At 35.9% G+C, this 23,202-nt stretch overlaps 1 protein-coding gene across 6 annotated transcripts; it reads right to left on the reverse strand.

Annotated features, from left to right (window-relative positions):
* Positions 1-7,775: 7,775 nt before the first annotated feature.
* On the reverse strand, positions 7,776-21,721 carry LOC116266829 (pentatricopeptide repeat-containing protein At3g16010). Of its 6 annotated transcripts, none has more exons than XM_031648233.2 (11): positions 21,352-21,721; positions 21,022-21,150; positions 17,274-17,405; positions 15,473-15,643; positions 12,130-13,622; positions 11,964-12,025; positions 11,598-11,695; positions 9,206-11,051; positions 8,965-9,062; positions 8,735-8,896; positions 7,776-8,103 (listed from the first exon to the last, which is right to left on the reverse strand). In XM_031648233.2, the coding sequence occupies exons 7-8, from the start codon at positions 11,668-11,670 to the stop codon at positions 9,229-9,231; spliced, it is 1,896 nt and encodes a 631-aa protein (XP_031504093.1). In that variant the 5' UTR covers positions 11,671-11,695; positions 11,964-12,025; positions 12,130-13,622; positions 15,473-15,643; positions 17,274-17,405; positions 21,022-21,150; positions 21,352-21,721; the 3' UTR covers positions 7,776-8,103; positions 8,735-8,896; positions 8,965-9,062; positions 9,206-9,228. The 6 variants fall into 6 exon arrangements, with proteins under 6 accessions (XP_031504093.1, XP_031504095.1, XP_031504091.1 ...); XM_031648235.2 differs by having other exon boundaries at positions 21,022-21,173; XM_031648231.2 differs by having other exon boundaries at positions 21,347-21,721.
* Positions 21,722-23,202: the final 1,481 nt, after the last annotated feature.

Here is a 23,202-nt window from a genome sequence, read left to right on the forward strand (position 1 = left end):
GTTAAAATATAACGGAGATGTCACCTGGAGACACCCAAAGAAGATCGGTACCCTAGGGGTAAGTCTGGGCATTGGGCCGGCTCAGTCCAGCCCGGCCTGACACTGGAAACCTAGGCCCGGGTTCGGTCCGACACTTAAAACCTAAGCCCGAGCTAGGCCCGAGCCCGGCAAAATTAAATTAAAACTCATATATATTTAATATAAATTAATATATAAATATAATTATTAATAATAAAATATTATGATTATATATAAATTTAATATAATATATATTAAAAAATATTATCAGGCCCACCCGGGCTGGCTCGATGCCCTTTTTTTCTGGGCCCAATGCCAAGCCTTACCTAAGGGATAGGGGGAAGGGTGGAGGTTTCGTCTATCTATGAGAGGGCAAAATGAAATATTCATCTTCCTTAAGTAGTAAGACTAAAAAAATTTTGGGCCGGCTTGTAGACCGTTTAGCCTGCCTCTGCAAGCAAAAAAATTCTGGCTCCGCCCCTGCTTAAATATGCCTAAGATCAAATGCCAATGACTTGCCTTATGGCCCCTTTATAAATAAATAAATAAATGATTAAACAAATGAAAGAAGTCTAAAATTTCTTAAAAACAGTAACAACATTCGTTGGAAGTTTTTTTTTTACAAAAAAAAAAAGAAAAAAACTCTTAAAATTCTCACGTGTTCCGGTTTGTCATTATTTCAAAATTTTTATATAGAACAAGTAATTTTTTTTTAAATTTACAAACCATTGTTACATTATAAACTATCGCTAGTGCACCTGTCAATAATGACATGTATGATTAGTTTTGAATTTTTAGTCATCTAATAATATTTTAGTTTTATCTTTAGTTGTTCACAGACATACACATATATATATATATACACACACACATACACACACGTGTATGTGCGAAAAAAAAATTAATATCTGATGTGAAAATCTTAGATTTGGATTCAAGAAAAGTAATCCGATCAGATTCAGCTTTGAATTCAGACTCAAATTTGAATTAATATTCTTTATCTATTAGCCATACATTTAGAAAGTCAGCTCTTAATATTTCGTCATGCGGTTCAAATTCGGTTGTGTAAGAGCCGGATTCAGATTTTGATGTAAACAAAAACCAGATTGGGATTCGATCTGGATTGTGACTTTACAAATTGGATTTGAATATGGTATAAACTTTTCTTTGTTCATATTCTAACTTGCATGAGTATCTGATATGTTGAACATGATAAACAATACATCGGTTTCAAATTAGATCCGTTGACATCCCTAACTGATAACAGCTCTGAACTTAGGTGGGCTGCTTGAGAAGATGTTGGGATGTGTCCAAAACTGACATTAATTGCTATCAACAACCTGTCCTTATCATTCATTGTCTTTCTCTATCCAAGCCAAGAAAGGACATTGAGCCAAAATATCTTCTTAATAAACCTAATATTCTTCAGAACAAGGGCACATGATTCCTTCAAAAAGTAAAATTTGGCTTCCTAGGCCTCCCCTTTATGCTCAACCACAAGTAATTTTTTAATTGCTTAATATTATTAGAAGAGTAGTCCTGTAGCCAAGGGTAGGGGTGAACAATGAGTCCAGCTACTCGAGTTTGACTCGTTAAAGCTTCGCTCGTGAACGAGTTCGAGCCAAGTCATTTGCTTAACGAGTCAAACTCGAGTTCATGAGTCGGCTTGTTCAAATAATCGAGTTAACTTCAAGGTGAGCTTGAGCCTTAATCGAGTCGAACTTGAGTTCAACACGTAACAATGAATATCAACTCTATTCAAATGAGTTTGTCGAGCTTTAGTCGAGTTGAGCTTGAGCTCAACACATAACTGCCGAGTCGAGCTCGAGTTGCTTCGGTCGAGCTATTCTCGAGCTCGGGGCTTCATTAGTCGAGCTGCGCTCGAGCTGACTGAACTCGGGCTCGACTCGGCTTGTGTTCACCCCTAACCAAGGGGGACCAACATTTACTGTTGTGTTGCAAAAATAAGTTTGTGTCGGCTCAAAACTATTAAAAGAAAAAGTGTCTGCACATAGTCATTCCAAGGAGGTTACAATAATTGGTCGAACTGATGGGCCGGTAAAAGTCTGGTCATCAGTTTGATTCATATAGACACTATTCTTTTAGACTGCAAATGGTGGATACACGATATATTACTTGATGGTGTACTGCTCTCCACTTAGGTCCTAAAGTAGCCCTAGACCTAAAGGTAAAGAGAAAGTGAGAGGAGCTTTGACATTTTCTTACTATCTCTCCTAAAGGTCTTCACATGATCTAATTTATTACATACTAGAGCTTTTATACCATATTTATATACAAAAATTATATGTTGGTGCCCTTTAAATTTAAAACTTTTTGAATGATCTAAATTTATGTCATTAAATATTCTTTTTTAAATAATAAAAAATTTTCTAACTTCGCCACTGACCGATAGGATGCAGATCAGCCAATCAATGGCGATGCTTTATTTTACACAAATCGCAATGTAGGGCCGGAATCTGCATGTGGATCATGCATGTGATTTTTGCAAAATAAAGGATTATATATAATATGTTTTGCTTGGTCAGATTCGTATATATAACCGCTATATAATTTAATCAAATGGTGAGAGAACCAATCTGCATTGGTTCATATATAAGTCTTTTTAAATAAAGAAACTTTAAAATAAAAAAAATTGGTACTTTTTAATTAAATAGACCAATATACATTGACAATATCTAAGGTGTGGTCTGGTCGGATCCTGCTTGGCCTATCTGGCCAAGAACAAACCGGAACAAGTGAGAATTTTAAGAGTTTTTTTCTTTTTTTTTTTGTAAAAAAAAAAACTTCCAACGAATGTTGTTACTGTTTTTAAGAAATTTTAGACTTCTTTCATTTGTTTAATCATTTTATTTATTTATTTATTTATATATTGACAAGTGTAGTCTACGTTTCAACGTTCCATTAAAAAAAGATGGGGATTTTAAGTAACTCCCCACCCAGCTAACCAGACCATATCGTAAGTTTCAAATCCATGGTAGGTGGCACCAAAAATATTATCTAAGTGTCCATAAAGATGTCAACGGATCAGATTTCAATTAGATCAACCTCTTTATCACATATTTGAATTCAAATGTGAATGAGAAAAGTCTGTACTATATTTGGGTAAAACTTTTAATTTCACAACCGAATCCAATCTGAAATCTACTTTTAGGTTTATATCTAAATTAGAATATGACCCCCACATTATGATATTTTAAGAACCAACTTTCAAATTTATGATATTGAACTAAAAGAAATAAGTTTAAGTAGCCATCTGTATGCTTATTATCCAATCCGATATTTAGTTAAATCTGCAGTTGGATTTGGATATGGTGTAATTTCTTAAAATAAAATCCGATTTGATTTATTAATCGGATGTTTTTATTTATATATATAACTTATACGAAGCAGTTTGTGATATATTTGATTTGAATTTGATCCATCGACATCCTTTATCTTTTCATATACTTTAAAATTTTAATTAAAAAAATATTAGAGGATCTTAGGCTCCAGTTTACAATTTGAGATCGCAACTTTGACAGCCAAATCAATGATGAGGACATTTATAAGGCAATTTAAAATAGCAGCATAAAGTTAGTATTTTATGAATATATTTTAAAGATTAAAACACATACTGTTACACAAATATGCTCCAACTTTTGAAACATATTCATGAAACACTAATGCAGTATTTCTTTTATCAAATGCTCCCTTAGAGGACCTCTTAAGATATATATTTCAAAACCAATAAAAATTGTTGCAGAGTTCAGGCATTGCAAACATTGAACCTGGACTTCACATCCAAATCAAGTTTGCTCTTTATCTTTATTTTGCTTATCTCCACTGTTGCCCATGGAAAACACATTTTTCCACAATATTAGAGCTCATCATAATCCCTATTCATCAGAAACAATTAGCAGGCGTTTGATCACTCTAGACTTGAAATCCAGGGATCTAAGGGCGGAGCCAAGGTGGCGCCTGCATGGGCCCTGGCTCCATCTCAATTTTTTTTTTTAAAATTTACATGTGAATTTCAAAAAATTTTACTTGTCCTATATAAAATTTTTGAAAAATGATATTTCTGTCAATGTCAAAATTTAAAAACTTTAATTCGGTCCCCTTCATGAAAAGTTTTTGGCTCTGCCCCTACGAGGATCTGATGTGGCATGATAAAATCCATAGTTGCAACTAAAGATCTTATGTAGGGTGTCGATGCTGAAGGGAATCAAATCAAGAACCGGTTCTCCATCAGTTATAGTCCGACCAGCTATGTTAAACCCCTTGAAAAGCTGCTTACAATAGTTCAAACATCCCATTTTGTAAGGTCCACACAGCCTTGACACAATCACATAAATTTATTGCACATATATAATCCAAGCACACGAGACTTAAGTGATGCAAGGATGAGCAAGAACGCTTAGGTCAAGGTCCCATTGACATGCTTATCTTCTTGAAAAGTCCACAAACTATTGACTAAAAGCCCATATGCACCTTAAGTTGACCCCACGGCACAATTTTTTTTGGGCCCACTGGGTCAATTAGAAGGTGAAGCATCATTGACTAGACGGCAAAGTTTGACCCCACCCAGTTATGTTTGGGCATGGTTTTGCTAGGACAACATGGCAGATGCCTTGACTCGGTTAGACCTTTTTCTTAGACAAATGGCTTTCAATTGTTTTTAAAGTATTTTAAAAAATTGTTTAATTAATGTATACAATTTTCTTTATTTATTTATAATGGTGGATTGTTGCAAACCATGACGACCAAGTTAAGAAATATTTTTATTTAATTAAACACCATCGATTTGGTGATAGTTCAAAATGAAATTAAAATAGTGATTAAAAATTTTCCTAAAAGGACAAGTTGACATGAGGAGCTAGGAATGTAGAGGGGCCATCTCTTCAAAGTAAAGAGGAGTGTTGATTGCAAACTCTCACCAACTTTCATCTACCTCGCAAAGGGCCTCTTTTTTTTTATTTTTTTTCTATTTGTTTAAGGGTATTTTCATTGGTCTGCTTGAGTGTCGTGTTCATAATGTATCTCTAGTTCTATTCTTATAGGTGCTAATCGTCTACACTGCAAACAGTAACATATACAACACTCGAGTTGAAAGGTATACCATAGGACCACCCAAGTCCCGAAGCAGCCCTAAACCCTAAAGCAAGGGAACGAAAAGATGATTTCACCTATAGTGAACTGCCTTGTTATAAAAAAGAAAAAATAACTTTTACCCTTTCAAATTTATTTTTATGAGGGGTCTTTTTGTCCTGAAGCAGCCTTAAACTCTAAAGCAAGGGAATGAAATGATGATTTCATCTTTAGTGAACTGACTTATTATAAAAAAGAAAAAATAACTTTTACTCTTTCAACTTTATTCTTAGGAGGGGTTCTTTTGTCCCAAAGCAACCCTAAACTCTAAAGCAAGGGAACTAAAGGACGATTTCACCTCTAGTGAACTGCTTTATTATAAAAAAAGAAAAAATAACTTTTATTCTTTCAACTTTATTCTTATGAGGCATTCTTTTATCTCAAAGCAGCTCTAAACCCTAAAGCAAGGGAACGAAAGGATGATTTCATATCTAGTGAATTGCCTTATTATAAAAAATAAAAAATAACTTTTACTCTTTCAAGTTTATTCTTATGAGGGGTTCTTTTATCTCGAAGCAGCCCTAAACCCTAAAGCAAGAGAACTAAAGGATGATTTCACCTCTAGTGAACTGCCTTATTATAAAAAAAAAAATAACTTTTACTCTTTCAACTTTATTTTTATGAAGGGTTCTTTTGTCCCGAAGCAGCCTTAAACCCTAAAGTAAGGGAACGAAAGGATGATTTCACCTCAAGTGAACTGCCTTATTATAAAAAAAAAAAAATAACTTTTACTCTTTCAACTTTATTCTTATGAGGGGTTCTTTTGTCCCGAAGCAGTCCTAAACCCTAAAGCAAGGGAACGAAAGGATGATTTCACCTCTAGTTAACTGCTTTATTATAAAAAAGAAAAAATAACTTTTACTCTTTCAACTTTATTCTTATGAGGGGTACTTTTGTCCCGAAGCAGCCCTAAACCCCAAAGCAAAGAAACAAAAGGATGATTTCACCTCTAGTGAACTGTCTTATTATAAAAAAGAAAAAACAACTTTTACTCTTTCAACTTTATTCTTATAAGGGGTTCTTTTGTCCCGAAGCAGCCATAAACCCTAAAACAAGGGAATGAAAAGATGATTTCACCTCTAGTGAACTGCTTTATTATAAAAAAGAAAAAACAACTTTTACTCTTTCAACTTTGTTCTTATGAGTGGTTCTTTTGTCCCGAAGCAGTCCTAAACCCTAAAGCAAGTGAACGAAAGGATGATTTCACTTATAGTGAACTGCCTTATTATAAAAAAAAAAATTTACTTTTTCAACTTTATTCTTATGAGGGTTCTTTTGTCCCGAAGCATCCCTAAACCCTAAAACAAGGGAACAAAAGAATGATTTCACCTCTTGTGAACTGCCTTATTATAAAAAAGAAAAATTAACTTTTATTCTTTCAAATTTATTCTTATGACAGGTTCTTTTGTTCCGAAGCAGTCCTAAACCCTAAAGCAAGGGAACGAAAAGATTATTTCACCTCTACTGAACTGCCTTATTATAAAAAGAAAAAATAACTTTTACTCTTTCAACTTTATAAATTCTTATGAGAGGTTCTTTTTTGTGTTTCTACATTTTTCTTGCTTAGGAGCATTTTTGTCTTTTAACCCTCACTATTGAGTAATTGTTTTGCCAATGAATATGAGGAAACTAATTACTTAGGCCAATATTGTAAAAATCTATTCATAACTCGTATTGGAAGCATTAGAAGAAAACGATGTGAATTGTGATCGGTGTTTGGTGTTATCTAGTCATTTTGCCTAAAGCTGTCGATGGATAGGATTCAGATCGAACATCCATCTCAACCACTTTAAATAACTTGGATACTAAAAATAATTTAACTAACTAAAAGGTAAGATACGGTTTTCATAAATGGCATCTGATTAAATTAGGATTAAGACTCATATTTGGTTAAATAAATGCCCAATCAAATAATAAAACTCAATATGGCTAGTTACATTGTTCTCTATCCAATGCCCATGTTGAAAATCCATTGTGGACTTACCACAATGCAAATTCAGATTCAGATATAAACTTAAAAAGTTAGATTTCTAATTGGATTTGCTTGTGAATTTATAATATAAACATTTCTTCATTAACATACAAATCCGAATATGTGAACATCCCATGAATTGAATACAATAAAAAACACATCCAATTCAAAATCCGATCTATTGACATCCACAAATTCAGCAACTTTTTGAAACCCAGCTCTGTTAATGAACCTGAAGGCTCAAACCTACAAGTTTATAAGAAAAAAAAATCAAAATCAGATGCATGAATTGAAATTTAGGATCTGTTAATTTTCGATAAATTGAAAACAATCTAGATCATGATTTTAAATCATCATAAAATTCTAACGTGCATTTTCTTCCAGCTTCTTGTTTTTTCATTCAGACTAGGAAATTTTGACCTCTAAAGTAAATCCATCAAAGCAGAAACAAAATTGAAGAACAAGGTACTGGCAAGTAACAATTTTCAAATAGGTCAACAGCCGATATTTCCTAACAAGTCAGGCAAAAAACATGAGGACATGATTCGAAAATATTTATACGAGAATTTTAACTAATCATTGGGCCTTCTGAAAAGAAACCTGATCGAGATTGATATAGATGAAACAATATGAAACATGAGAACGATCATAGCTGCACAAAAAGGCTTAACTGACTTGAACAAATAGTTAATACAGCTTTATGCTTGTCTGTTACAAAGAATTTCCCCAAATAACAATGGCAACAAGCCTGGAATTATTCAGAAGCCGAATCTTACAAATTATATCGATCTTTGGACTACAGTAATGGCATGCCTTGTAAGCAAGACGGAATCATTCTTGGAAGACGTCTCATCAACAGTGCTGCTTTAACATTATCATCATAATCATTATCTACAAATTGGCCTGCACAATCCCACCAAATGAATTTTTCCCCTTTGCCATCACCTTTTCCATCTCTTATGGAACTGCAGAACAATCAAAATGATGAAGCCAACAGATCTATCAAGAAGTCAAATAGTACTGCTGAAGCAAATCAACAAGATTAAATGAGCCCAGATGCTCATACTAGGAAAAGCTTAGAGCTTATACTTCTCAAACAACATATAGCTCAGGGGATACATCTCATGCATGCCTTCCTCTGCATTGATACTCTACCTAAAATGCAGGCCGAAACACCAAAAGCTCAAGATAAGAGGAGGAAATACGGCTTTCACCTAAGCTACACTCAGGAGTGCCGGGCCTACATGCTGGTTTTAGCCTCCTTAGGTGTGCACATGTCCATGCAGGCAGATGTAGCCCTGTAGGTCCATCTCCATAGCATGATGCACATGAAATGACTTCCTTTTTCAACTCCTTAGAGCTTAAACAGAAATAAACTTCCCCAGCAAGATTGGTTTTATATGGATACAATGCAAGCATCAGGAATCATCTCCCCCCCTTGAAAGAACTTGTGCCAACAAAAAAATTGCTTGCCAATAAAGGAGCCCCACTTGACTATCAAATTATCCAAATCTTATGTCCTTTGAAAAAGCTTGATCAAGGATAAACAAGAGACACATCGTTGAACTGAAAGACGGATATTGCATTAACACTTACCATTAATTATATAATCAACTGACTCTAAAGAACTGCTCACAAATGCTAGTGCTGATAATTCTTGTCAAGCATAACCAGCGAACAACCACCAACAAGATCCCTCAAGAAGTACCACGTGGTCAAAACTTCCTTCATGCACTCCCCAATTATTGACGTGCATTCCTGCTAAAGCATTGTTAGCTTAGTTGTCAATCACAAGCATCATTTTGGAGATAAGCTGAAAGATATACTTTTTGGTTTAGGCCTAGCACACTCGTCGGAATAGGCCCAACATTCAATTGTGTGAGGAAGACAGAACCTCACCAACTCCAACAGCACCTACCAAAATCTATTAGTGCCACACAGTAGCAAAAAATAGCATTAGTAAATACAGTTAGATGGACTAATATGATAAAGCACTTGAATATGAATTTCTGTAATTGGTCATAACTGGGAAAAAAAAAAGCTGTGGAGATCAACTGAGAGAAGTACCATTTGTCAAGTTGAATAAGACATTAGTCTTCATCAATCTTTCCTACAGCCTCAAGTATTGAAGAATAGGTAATGAGATCATACTCAAATCCTTTTGATTTCATCTCCTTCATTAACCTAGCAGCTTCCTCAAACATGCCAGCCCGACTAAGAGACCCAAGAACGGTATTATATGAAACAGCATCCGGTTTAATACTAGAATCTTTCATTCTTGATAGCATGTCCACTGCCTGACCTGGCCCACCTGTTCTCGCCAATCCATTGAGTACAATATTGTAAGAGTTAAGATCTGGATTACATCCTTTCTCTTGCATCTCTCGAAGCAAAGAGCAGGCTTCATCAATCATACCCACCCTCACCATCCCAGACATAAGAGCATTGTAGGAGAAGACATCTGGAACACATCCAAGTCTTCCCATTTCTTCAAAAAGGCTCATGGCACCATCAATGTCCCCAGATTTTCCAAGGTGTTTGATCATTACTGCATAAACCCTTGAGCTGGAAGTCCCACAGTTCTCTATTAACTCCTGAAACAGTTCTTTTGCAACATCATAACGCTTTGCTTTTCCAAGAGCATCAATTACACTACAATAAGCAGCAGGGCAAGGCGGGAAACCCTTCTCATCCATTTCCTCGAGTAATAGTAATGCTTTTTCTAGTCGATTGGCTTTGGAAAACCCATCAATAAGAATTGAATAGGTAAAGGCACTTGGGGTGATGCCCTTCTCTTTCATTTTCTCAAACCAGCAAGTGGCTTGAAATACAGGAGATTTTGACCTAAAAACAGCCTTTATGACACTATTATAGGAGACCACATTGGGCATGCATCCTAAGGCTTCCATTTGACAAAATACACTATGAACATCGCCATATCGACCTGCCTCACCTAGAATATTGATTAGATTATTCATGAATACAATATCTGGCTTGCATCCCACATCTTGCATAGTGAGAAAGAGTTGATAAGCATCGTCAACTTTTCCTGCTCTGCCCAACCCCTTAATTAACTCAGTATATGTATAAACACTTGGAGTACAATGTTTGGCCTTCATTTCTTGAAATATATCCAATGCTTTGTCCACTTTATTTGATTTGAAAAACAAACCAATCAGGGTGGTATATATCTTTGCATTCGGTTGCAACTCGTACTCTTTCATTTCTTCAAACAGTCGAACAGCAGAATCTTCACGACCCAGTTTGCTGAAAGCACCAATAAGCAAGCTATAGGTTACAGTATCAGGAAGGCAGTTATCCTCATTGCACATTTCATTGTAGAGCTCATGGACCTTCTCATAATGATACTCTTGCATCAGCACTAGAATCAATGTATTGTAAGTGGAAATGCTTGGTTTGAATCCTCGAGATTTTATCTGATAGAATATTGCACATGCCTTCTCCAGCATCTTTGCCTTCCCAAGGATCCTAATTATCTTTGATACATCTGATGAAGTAATCATACAACCACTCCTCACCATCTCTTGTGTGAACTTCCATAATTCTCCAACCAATCCTGCTTCTTCTAAACTATGGATGAGAGCCATGTAGGTTGTTGTCTCATGCTCGAAATTTTTGCTTTTACTAGCCCACTTGAAAAATTGAATCTTCACACCAATCTGTACATCAGTTTTCATCACCTCACGAATGAGCCTGTGGTCCACCTTTAGCATCAAAACCTTCAACGCTCTTTCTGAATCAGGACCCCATTTGAATATTTTGAGAATCCGGATGAACCGTTCATCTAATGAGTGAGCAGAAATTTCACCATTTGCAGGTTTTTGACCCATTGGCTTTTCGGGGGGCCCAATTTTGAGGCTTGGTACCCGGAACATTTGAACAATGTCATTATCTATTAAAGTTCCACATATTAGAGTCTTCATCAAAGTAAGATAATGAGAACTTTGAAGAATAAAATCTCTTTGTAGTCTAAGACCATGACACCTCTATACAGAAAAGCAAGGTGAGCTGCCAATGTGCTTTACTACAAGAAAGATGATTATGCAACTTGATCAATTTTTTGGGTAATTGGGTGCAGTATCTAAAGACTGAAACAAGGAACTATATAGATAAATGTGCATATTTAGGATCAATTATTCTGCATAAGTTAGAAAGGGAGAAGGCGTTACTGAAAATCTATTACTTTGCTTTGAAGCAAATATTGGGCTCTCCAACAGAAAAAAACTTATTAGAGAAATGAATAAAAACAACTGATCATTAGAAAAATAAACAAAAGATGAAGAACTATTGGGAGGAAATATTTGAGCATCATTCTTTTTGGTACCTGTTCCATGCAAGGAAGAGAAAAAGATGGAAGGAAACAAAAAATGACCATGAAAAGAAAGAAGGGCTCTGCAGACTCCAGAAAGAGAAAAGAATTTGTGATAAGGGCATGAACCTGAAAATGGAGAGTGGCGCCAAAGAGCAGGTACAGAAGTGATTGTCCTCCTGAATGGCCGAAACCTCAGCATTGTTTCTTTGAAGAACACTTTTCACCTGATCACATGAAAATTGGAAGTTCACTGAGCAAAACCAATTAATTTCTTTCTCTCGTTCTCTCTCTCCCCACACCTGAAGGGCCAACTAAGTGGAGGAAAATAGACAAAAAGAAAAATCCACCAACAAAAAAGCAGCTATTAGAAGACTGTTGCATCATCGGATCAAAAAATGCAGCCAAAAGAAGAGAAAAAGACGGGGAAAATAAAAGGAAAACAGAAAAACAAACGGACATAAAGGAGATCCGAGGCAGGGAGAGAGAGCATACATCATGTTGGGATGCTTGCTGGCGGGCAACAGTGAAAGGGGGCACATCCCTGTGGAGACCACCTGAAACGCATGGAAACAAAAGAGGGGATGGGCAGAGGGTGAGGAAGTGAGGAAACCAAAGAAAGAGATGAAGCCGCGGAAAATTAGAGAGGGGTTGGAAATACCATGGAGAAAGAGCCCTGCGTGACTGCGTCACTGTTGCGGACGAACACTTGCCGCCGCTGAGGAGGAAGAAGGGGACGAGACCAGTGAAAGAAGCGGCTTCACCTGGCGGCCAGAAAATTCCTCGCGCATAAAAGTCGGATCTACGGGCAAAAGTCCCACCTCGATAGGTCCGTAGATCCACGGATAAAAAGGTCCAGCAAACAGAATTTTTTCAACCGTGCGTGAGGGAACAATCTTAATATTCAAATGTTACCTTTACCTATATCTATTTTTCGGATATTTACACATTTAGATTCGAATTTTAATATATCTAAATCCAAATTCAAAATCTCATTTCACAATTCAAATCTGATTCGAATTTATTTTCAAATTCGTCTGAATTCGATCTGATATTTTAAATTCGATATGATTTCTAAGTCAGATATAATTTTTTTTCTATAATCAATTTTTTCAAGATGAATCGATTCGATTGAATATCTGATTCAAATTGGATGGATTGACGTTCCTATGAGTTCTAGGCTTTAGTGAGGCTAACTTTGAGGTTCTGTTTGTTAGATCCTTGCATTATGAAAGATTATTTGTTATTCTTAAATTAAAAAAAAAAACTATTTCCTTTTATCCAACACACGTGCAAGCTTGTTTTTTTTTTTTTTTGGGATCTAACAAGCAATTGCCGAAACCCAACATTTTTGTGGGTTAGGAAAACACTATTTTGGTTAAAAAACACAATAAATAATTCATCTATCAATTCTTGATCATGTTTAACACATACATGTTTGGCAACAGTAAAAATTAATTTCTGGACTTTTAAAATCTTACGTTAATAATTGATGTTTTCTTATAAGCCCAAAAGCTTACATGGATACATAACTAATGTTTTACGGCCAAGTAATTTAAACAGCATCCTAACAATACTAATAACAACCAATTCATGTGAAATTATATATAGATCTCTTTTTCTCTTTCTATATATATATAGACGGAGCTAAAAATTTTTGATGAGGATGCTAAATTAAAGTTAATTTTGACAGGGGCCAAAATATTATTTTTCAAAATTTTTATATAGAACAAGTAAAATTTTCTAAACTTACACGTAATTTTTTGAGGGGGGGGGTGGGCAGGGCACCTGCAAGCGCCCCTTGGCTCCGCCCCTACACACACATACACATATTTTCCCTTAGCAACCAGAATCACATAGATAGATCTGATAGGCAAGTGCATGCATACACACGCACATTTTTAGGTCCGCCATTAGGTTGATTATGTTAAAATTGAAGGGTTCATTCAGTTTCCAGTTATGTAATTATTCCTTTTGCAACAAGTCAGTGACATCAACTTCCATAGTGGCAACTAGTAATGTAACCTAAATTGCATGATATTCTTCATCTTCTCTTGGGTGGGCACTGTCATGTCAGGGTAACAAGCCAAACCTTTCAGCTGCCCCATATACCACATCATACACTTGATCTTCTGTCATCCCAACCTGCTCAACCTAAAAAATACACACAACGGTTAAGTTACATTGCCATGTAAAGATATGCATCAACATGACTAGTTACATTGGGTTTGGATGAAATATATATAAAAGATCATAGTCACATTGCATACAGTAAATAAAAGTTGATCAAAAAATGTGAAAATTCCAAACATTTGCATTCCAAGCTGCATCATCAGTATTACCACAAAGAAGAAGAAGATTCGAACTATTTTTGTAGTTATTGTTTGTTGTTAATATTGGGGACCCCTTGGTTGTCCCAGTGTTATAAACGAAAAAGAGCTTCTCTCCAGAGATTTTTTTTTTTTTTTTTAATGTCTTGTACACCCTTCAATGCATTTGAACATGAGTAGGAGATAAAAAAATATTTGCAACATTAAGGGGTTGTTTGATAATAGCAATAATATGTTACTGTTCTATGTATCTGTCTTATAAATTATGTCTTATAAATTAGAGTAGATTCATAAAACACCTTTTAAAACTTTTTATGAACCTATCTTAACATATTGTTACTATTTCCAAACGGCCACTTAAGGGGCCATTTGGTGACGGAAGCACCATGTGAGTTCTCCATTAATCTCTACCAAACATTGCGCCAAATTCATGGAAAATTAAGTTAAAGTGTTTTACAAATCTTTTTCAATTTTTTGTGACATATTTATGAAACACTCACGCGGTGTTTTATTTTCAAACACTCTATAAGGTTCCAACTTAAGGGGGTAGGACCTCGTTACACCTAAAAAGCATAGGTTGATTTAAAAATATTACCAAATGTCTTGTTCTTAATGTTTTCTGCCTTCAAACTTAAAAGAACGTGTTTGATACTATTCTGCGGAACGACATGTTCCGAAGAAAGGTAGGACTCGTAGGCAATGCAAATGCGAGTGAAGGATGACAGGAATGTACATCAAGAGTGTTTGTTCGAACTTCGTGGTAAATTGAGGTGAAAATTTGTGGGAGTATTATAGTAACTTTTCACTACAAATTTTATAAGATGACATGTGCCATTGGAGTAGAGATACAAGAATACAAAAGAAATTATAACTGGAGTAGTAAGCCAAAATTGTGTAATAAAAATCATAATTGTAGTAGGAAAAAAGTGTATATTAATTAGTTACCATCATTGAAGATTGTTTAGAACAGAATATTGCTTCTAATACGTAGGGACAACGCAAGCACACGAGAGGCATTAACATTTTACATGTATGTAACATAGTTGGCTTGGAAATCGTCCGAGTCAGCTTAGATTGCCAGAAAACTTGGCCACAAGTCAAGGTTAGCTCGGTTTTCCCTAGACTCACCCCTAACTCGGCATGACTTGGCCCTAACTCTTCTTGCTCGCGTAATTCAAGCTATTTTAAAGCTTGAGCGAGTCCGCGAGTCAACTCACTAACCCAATAACCTAGTCATCTGCTGATCTGAATCCGAATCACAAAGCCGAGCACGAGCTCGAGCTCGAGCTCGACTTGGTATACTAAGTTCGAGCTTGACTTAGTAAATTGAGTCTGAGCTTGAGCTCCACTAGTTTAAGCTCGTGCCAATTGATTCATATAATTTTCTCTGTAAATGAAAATGAAAAACATGAAAAAAAGTATTAAAATTCATAAAAAATTACCGATATATCCATACAGACATGAAATATAAAAGCGGAGTCGAGCATAAATAAGTCGAGCTTGTGTAACTCAAACTCGATTGATTTGTAACTCGAGCTTAACTCAAGCTCGAGCTCGACTCATTTATTAAACTAGTTGAGCTTGAGTCGAGCTTTACAAATTATTAAAAAATGGAACAAATTGAGATAATTAAAAGCAATATGTCGATAGCGAAATTTTAAAAAATTAGCTTACTTTAACAAAGGCAGTGGTGCACATATGAGACGACCTCCCCTTGGCAATGTTGGTTTGGGTGATGTCGAACCCACATGACTCCAGCATGGCTTGGACCTTCCCAGCCATCTGCTTCCCTCTCCAGCCCACTTTGACCACGAAGCTCCTTTCCTCCATCTTCTCAGTCTCCACCTTTGTGATTCATACATACAAATACATGAGTCTAGTATAGAGCAGTGCAGTTGTTGGTGCTCGAGGGCTCACAAGGCACCACTTGTCTTTTTGAAAAAAAAATCATTTTTTTTTCATTTTTGTATTTATATAAGACAACTTTTTTTTTGCAATAAAGGGCATTTTGATCATTTGGCACTCAAGCATGCAGAGGCGGAGCCAGGATTTTCTTCAGGGGCGGGCCGACAATCTGACCTCTAGATCCAGGTAGGGCCAAACTGAATTCTAATACAAAAAAATACATTACGTAATTAAAAAATATTATTTTTTTAATGTAAAAAAAAAATTCATTAGCTGAGGTGGGGCCATGGCCTAGGCGAGCCCCTTCCCTCCGCCCCTGAGCATGACCATTCATTCTGTCATAAGTACAAAGTATTATATTAACATATATGGTATTAAGGAGCTGTTACCATTTGTTGCGTGAATAGTAACTAACTGATCTATCTTTGTTTAGGTGAGCAGGTAGTTCATGTAGCCCACCACCTAGAAGAGAGGCCGAAGCTACTATCCTCGTAGCCCCTCAGGTTTAGAGCTTGCTTCGAGACTAACATGGTCCAAGAAAGTATGTCTTTGAACGAGGTTGTGGCCATAGGAATAGATACATGAACTCCCTTTATATGCACCGCATGTATAAGGGCAGAGGGAAGAAGGGGTCGGCAAAGGCCATGGCCTTTTTTCAGATTTTGAAAACTTTAAAAATTTATATGTAAATTGAAAAAAATTATTTTAGTTTAATATATATGAAAAATTTAAAAATTTCTATTTTAGCCCTTGTTAAAATTTTGAAACAATAGTTTGGCCCCTACGACAAAAAATTTCTGGTTTTGCTCATGCGCATGTATGCCCAATTGCACTGCACCCTTGGAGCTAGAATAGTAACTAACTGTTACTGTTGCCAAACAGCTTGCATGAAACAATTTTCTCCATCTCACACCCAACTTGTCAAAATAAAACAACTTTTTTGAGATTCGGGCGTTGATAATTCAGTACAAGAGAAAGATTTACTGGATTCAAAGAAGAGAGACATGAGTGTTAATTTCTCGAAGCACAAAAATTGAATCGGCGGATATTATGGATGAATGGGATGGGAGGGAACTTCATGAACCCACATCAAGGCCAAAATTCACTTGAAATCGATAATTGTGAAAGAAAATTAATTACAAACTAGTTTAAACTGACTGATTAAGGCCGATTATTTTTCGAAATTGCTTTCCAGAAGTATGAAAAAGTAAGAGCGTATAAAGGTTGCAATAATTTGAGTAAGATTTGGATTCAGAATGACAAAAGAACCGAACCCCATACTTAGATTTTACCAACAAGTGGCAGTTGATTTTTTTCTTCTTTTATCAGAACTTTACCCATGTTTTGGCTCTTTATGGCAAGTAAATTGGAGTAAAATAAAAGGCAAAAAAAATTGCTTCCTTATGTTATTACGAAATGTATATATAGCAGGTACTTCTGCAGCAGTTTCAAAAGAAGGTATGAATTTGCCAATTCAGAAAAAGTGGCCATCGTTTCTACATTATATGCAAAAAGATGAACCTGTATGAAAATTCCCCATCAATTAATATTACAAGAGAAGAGGGCTTACACTGAATATGCAGGGCGGGGAGTTACCGTCGACATTTTGGGCAATATTTTCCATTGTCTTCTGGGTTTCCTCGTTGATTCTCCTTACATACTCCTCAGTCTTTTCAAGGATTGTTCTTTCATCTGTCTCCGTCTGCACAAAAAGACATTGCAAAGCAAGTTACTTGTTATAGCATTCTACTTGCGACAGTATAATTTATTTATCAACTAAAACATTTTATCTATGACGATGAAATGCCTCAATCACCTAATGTCAAGTGTCACTCAGACATGAATTTAGGTGGTTAGGGCATTGTACCATAACATCTTATCAGAAACATTGTATATTTTTCAAAATCTTTACTGAACCAAATCAAAATTTTTGCAATGTTTAGTGGCAAAATTTTAAATTTTCAAAAGGTAAGGACTGGGATGGTCCCTGCGACGCCCTTTCTCCAGCCTCAAGCCGCAGACCATGGCTTTCATGGTGGTGGACATGATTCAAATCTTATAAGTGTCACTATTTAGGTAAGCAAATGAAATTTTTAGTGTGCTATGTTGAAGACCTTGGATCAAATCTCAACACTGTTCTAGCCCATGTCATTATCTTTATAAGGCTTGCTGGCCAGGCCCCACCTTTTCATTTCAATACAAAAGAATATAAAATGCTACTTCCAATCAGTAGTCAGTAGCAGAGCTAAAAATTTTGAGCTTAGGGGCACTAACTAAAAAAACTATCAAACCTTAAGGGGCAACACTACATACAAATGAACAAATCTTTCAACTTACTAACACACACACACATATATATATAAAAGAGAGTTTAATTTCATGGGCCTGTTGTAGGCAACTGCCTCCACCTGCCCATATAAAAGATAGTTTTAAGCCTAGGTTTTCCTTAGGATTCATTTGAAGGACTCCATTAAAATTACTTCTTGGCAGGTGCATTTGAGCCAAAAGCAAAACAAGAAGGGAACAACTGGTCGATCATCTCCCTCAATGAATGATTGTAATTTACACAAGCCCATCAATTTTTTTTACTTAATTAGGCAGGGTAGGTCTAATCCATAATTAAACTTGTGAGGAGAAGAGCAAGAATGCTCCCAACATTTACAGCAAAATAAAACCCTGCCCTAGTCTAACAATGAATGTATGTAACTTAAGCCACTGTGAGGTCGTTGTTTCATGAATCTATTTCAAAGATTGAAAAAATTTTATTTCTAGTGTTCTATTGAATTTGTACAATTTGCAAAAAAGATTCATGAAATACTCACGCAGTGTCCCTACTGCTAAACGACCCCTATGAGACCAAGTAACATTCAAAGCTAACCATTTCATTTTCATATTGTATTAAGAAAATAGGCTCGCTTCGACCCATCATGTTGCCAGAAATGTCTGCTGAGGAGTACCATTAATACATCCAAAACAACTTTTAAGGGGAAATCAATATGTAAATAATGAAATGGCTATGAGATACCAATGTAGATATAAGCTACTTTATGTGGGTTGTTGTGGGCAAAACCTATGCTAGCTTCTATTTACCTCCACCACTAGCTCAAACCACGTGAGAGATGGGTTGTTCTATTAAATTTTGCCCACATCCCATACACATTGAATTCATCCTTACACAGATGATGGTGTGTGCATCTTATTGGCATCCTTATTAAACACAAAAGAAGATATCAAGTGTTTTCAGGTGAGCATGCCATTAGGCATGTACAATAATTGGACAAATGGTGGTTTTAAACATTGGGTGGTTGGCGAGCTTGGTCACATAATTGTGCCATGCGATGAAGAATGAGAAACGCACACTCCCTCGGCTTAAACTCATTTTAGGGGATAGGCTTCCAACCTTTTATTTAAAAAAGAAAAAGAAAAAAAGAATGTATATGAAATCTTCAAAACAACATCCCCCTCCCTCCCCAAAATATGCATAAAAGAAAAATCTGGCCTCCTTATGTATAGGAAAAATGACTTCCTAATATATATATATATATATATAAAAGAAAAATTGAACGGCGACTCTAACTTTTTAGAGTCAGCCAGCCAACTAATCTGCACCGTCCGATCCGCATGATGGACAATTAAAAGAAAAATAAGAAGAAAAAGGTACTAGACATTTTTATCATTTGATACTATATATGTGTTTTAGACGGATGGTTTTGATTAGATGGCTGAATGACTTTAGATAACCAGAGTTATTATTAACTCACTATGTATATAAGTAAGAGAATAATGACTGGCTATTTAGAGTGGCCATTTTAACTAAAGCTGTTTATCTGAAGTAGATAGAATATACAATATATTTTTAATTATAAAATACACATTATTAATAAGTCTGGGCATGGGCTCGACCGGGCCGAGTACTGAGTACCGGGTACTTGGCCGGACGCCCACCCTTAGGTACCAGGCCTTTGCCTAGAGAATTTTACTTGGATTACTTGTTTCTCCCTTGTTTTTGTTGCAGAGGTTACTTTGAGTGGCAAAGCCACTACATTTAATTCTTAAGAGGCACTCATGTTCCCTTCTGCTGTTAAAACTTTTAATTAAGCAATCTCTCTCTCTCTCTCTCTCTCTCTCTCTCACACATATATATATATATATATATATATATATATATATATATATATATATATATATATATATATATATATATATATATATATATATATCAATTTCCATCTTGCACTCCGGCAGTCCGAACTGTGTCGGCCACCCGTTCCGAGAAAATTTTCATCTTTTATCAGATAGGACTTGTTGGTGCTTGACAATACTTCTTCCTCTGATCCCTTAAGTATAATTTTTCTTTGGCTTTTAATTGCCGGGAGTGATGCCTATGGAGTCAATTGGCAGTAGAAACATTACATTGGAATTTTATGAATGTCTCAAAAATCAAACTGATTCATGAAAACTTAAAGCAATTTTGGCCAGATTCATGAAGAATTAATTTTATGCTTTCGTGAATCTGCTCCATCTTTGAAGCAGATTCATGAAATACTCATCTGATGTTGGAATGGAACAACCAAGGCTGAAAGCAATTCAGCGAATATGGGTGAACGTGTAACTAGTGAATGGTTACTATCAGAACACGAAAGAAGAATAATACGATGCCTCTCCTTAAAAGGAGGGATCAGATGGAGGTTCTCGAATGGACAAGAGAGCAGTTGCTCACGGACTGAGATTCTATGCATCCTCAAGGTCTCAAGGCTCAACAGTGTCATTTTCATATTATTATCTTCACATATTTGCCTTCCTTTCGGAGATATGGGAAACTGCGAATGAGTATCCCTCTATAAAACTTTTCTGGTTCCACCACTAGCTAGGAGTTCCATTATCTTGAACTGTCTGGATTCCGCGTTCTGATTATGCCAAAAACGAAAAGCAGGAAGCAATCAAAAGTTCTCTAATGAGAAAAGTGTTCCAGTACTGCAGATGGGAAGAGGGGAAAGGCAAAGGTACTGTGACTCAACCTAATTTGATACTAAAAAGGCAGACCAAAGATGAAGAACCATGATAACCTCATTCAAAACATTTGAGCATAGAATGGAGAAAGAGTTTCAACTCCATTCCAAAGAATGTTTCTTTTAGTCATGTGCAGAAAGAAAAGACCAAATTCTAGACCAAGTTTCCCGGTAGGAAGTAATCTTTCTCCAAGGATCCTTTGAATATTCATTGTGTGAATCTTGCCAAGAACAATGACAATTGGGAACACTGCATGAACAGAAAAGGTTCAGAAACTATGGCTTAAAAGCAAAAGTTAGAAGACGAACCTCATCCAAATTAGGCACTAATGTCTTCAACATCTCAAACTGCGGTGCTAAACCTTCATTATCACTTAACCCTCTGCTGGAGCCACTACTCCCGCCTGCCCGAAAATTCCGACGGCCAGCGGAATCCATCTGCAGGTTTAGATTCAGCAACTCTAAAGACAAAGAGTTTGATATGCATCATGCGCCTTCCCGGCATGGGTATATATTGACAAAGAAATGATCAGTAAAGATGATCTTTTCAAAGATTCTAAAGCAAAAAAAAATCTTGGAATCTTAGACCAATTACAAAAATATCGCAAACTGTAGGAAGTGCCCATCTCCTCACCGTACTTTCTCGATTATGGTCTGCCCTTTACAGCAGGTTCTGATTGCAAGTTGCAGAAGTGAATGAAGATGGAGGAATCCTTCAGTGGGCACTTGTTGCTTCTGCCTCCAGCTTTTGAAACCTTATGCCGAGGCCATGATTGCAGAGAATCATTTGGGGAGAAGGACTTGGAGCTTATGCTTTTGGAGTTGCTATCTCATGCACTTCTGCTAGTGCAATTGGTTCCTTATTTACTGTTAAAAGATGTCCCCCCTATTAGCTTTTGAGGTTTGGTAATATGTTCTTTCACTCGCTTTCCTAGTGCTTTTCCCAGTCTAGTTTTTTAGTTTATAGCTCATATCTCTTGAATAGAACCCAGTCAATCTCTTTTTCTCTCCCCCCCTCTCTCTATTATTTACATATATATATATATATATATAAGATAATTATACAGCAAATGGGATGGGATGCTTCTTTTCAGAAAATATTAGTTAGTTGTCATAGAAGAATAGTGAAGTAATTGGAATTGAATGAGGTAGCTAGAGAGTGAAGAGTCCACATCATCTCAGCAGTGGGCACCAAACAAGCAGTAATTTCATTCTATAAAGCATTGAACTTCTACTACATTCTCGGATTTTTTTTTTTAATTGCCATTTTTTTCTAAGTAATTGATTGAGAGAGATTGGGCAGTCAGGTCCCGAACGCGACAACACAAATATTGTAATAATCCTGACAAAGAAAAAAACGAAAAAGTACTTAGGAAACGCCTCCCACGCCAATAAGGGCAAAAAGTGAACCAGAAGATACTTTTCTTTACAAATGCTAAAATGCCTTTATAAAGCTTGTGACGGATGGAAGAATGGCCGCTTGACAGGGCCAGAACGCGTCAAGAGTATGCTTGGACAGGTTAATCAAAAGGACAGGCACAGAGACAGTAGGCTGGTCCACCATTAAAGAAAGAAAAATTTTCAATTAGGGCTTATGATTAGGTTGTAATTTCAAAAACAAGCTTTACATTTATGATTATATCTATATCTATATATCTATATATATATATATATATAAACAATAGTTACCGGACCCTTACATACCAGATCTCATGAGAATCATCTGACAGTCAATTTTAATGGGATCAGATGATAGATATTAAGTTGTAAATGTAGAAGTTAAGCCATTCTTTTAAAGACTTGAAATATTCTTTCTAGAGAAATTAGCTGTACGAAAAGCTATGGAAAATTAAGTCAACCCATCAAGTTGCACCGATTCTTGTTGTGATTATGGATAAAACAGTTTGGATCAATATATATATATATATTTCTCCGGCCAGCTGAGGACAAAGCATCTTCGTTAAAGTTCAGCCATATATGTAACGGTCAATTTTTTTAGTCTCTGACATGTTTCTAAGAGGGTTTATATAGGAAGAGACGATCGATGAGAGAAATAAATTAACAGCCTGTTTGAATGGAGAGAATTGAAAGAAAAGGGAGGAAAAGAATAGCCAATCATGTATTCGTTTGCTTAATTAAGAAGGAGGGAGGGGAATGAAAGGAAAATTAAAAAAAAAAAAACATATTTGGTTGCAAATGAAAGAAATAGAAAGATTGAAAAAGAAATGATAACTCAATATAAATTAAATTCCTTGAAAATTGGAAGAAGTGTGATGGAAAGGAAGATCTAAACAAGTTTTACAATAATATCTTTCTTTTTCTTTTCTCTATTCTTCCCAATTTCTTTCTCTTTTTTCCTTTCTTTCCCGTAACTTAATAGAAGTCAAAATCTTAGAAGTGCAGAATAGACACAAGGTAAAAGTATGAAAAGATATATTTTGGAGGCCTGTTTTTTATGACTTTGCTTTGAGTATTTATTTAACACAGAAA

The sequence above is a fragment of the Nymphaea colorata genome, chromosome 13 (genome assembly GCF_008831285.2).
Source record: "Nymphaea colorata isolate Beijing-Zhang1983 chromosome 13, ASM883128v2, whole genome shotgun sequence".
Taxonomy (NCBI): Eukaryota; Viridiplantae; Streptophyta; class Magnoliopsida; order Nymphaeales; family Nymphaeaceae; genus Nymphaea; species Nymphaea colorata.

Coding starts and splice junctions, on each gene's coding strand:
- LOC116266829 (XM_031648233.2), bottom strand. CDS start 11,670: ATGCTGAGGTTTCGGCCATTCAGGAGGACAATCACTTCTGTACCTGCT. Junction 11,052..11,597: donor GCGCCACTCTCCATTTTCAG/GTTCATGCCCTT, acceptor GAACTTTAATAG/ATAATGACATTGTTCAAATG.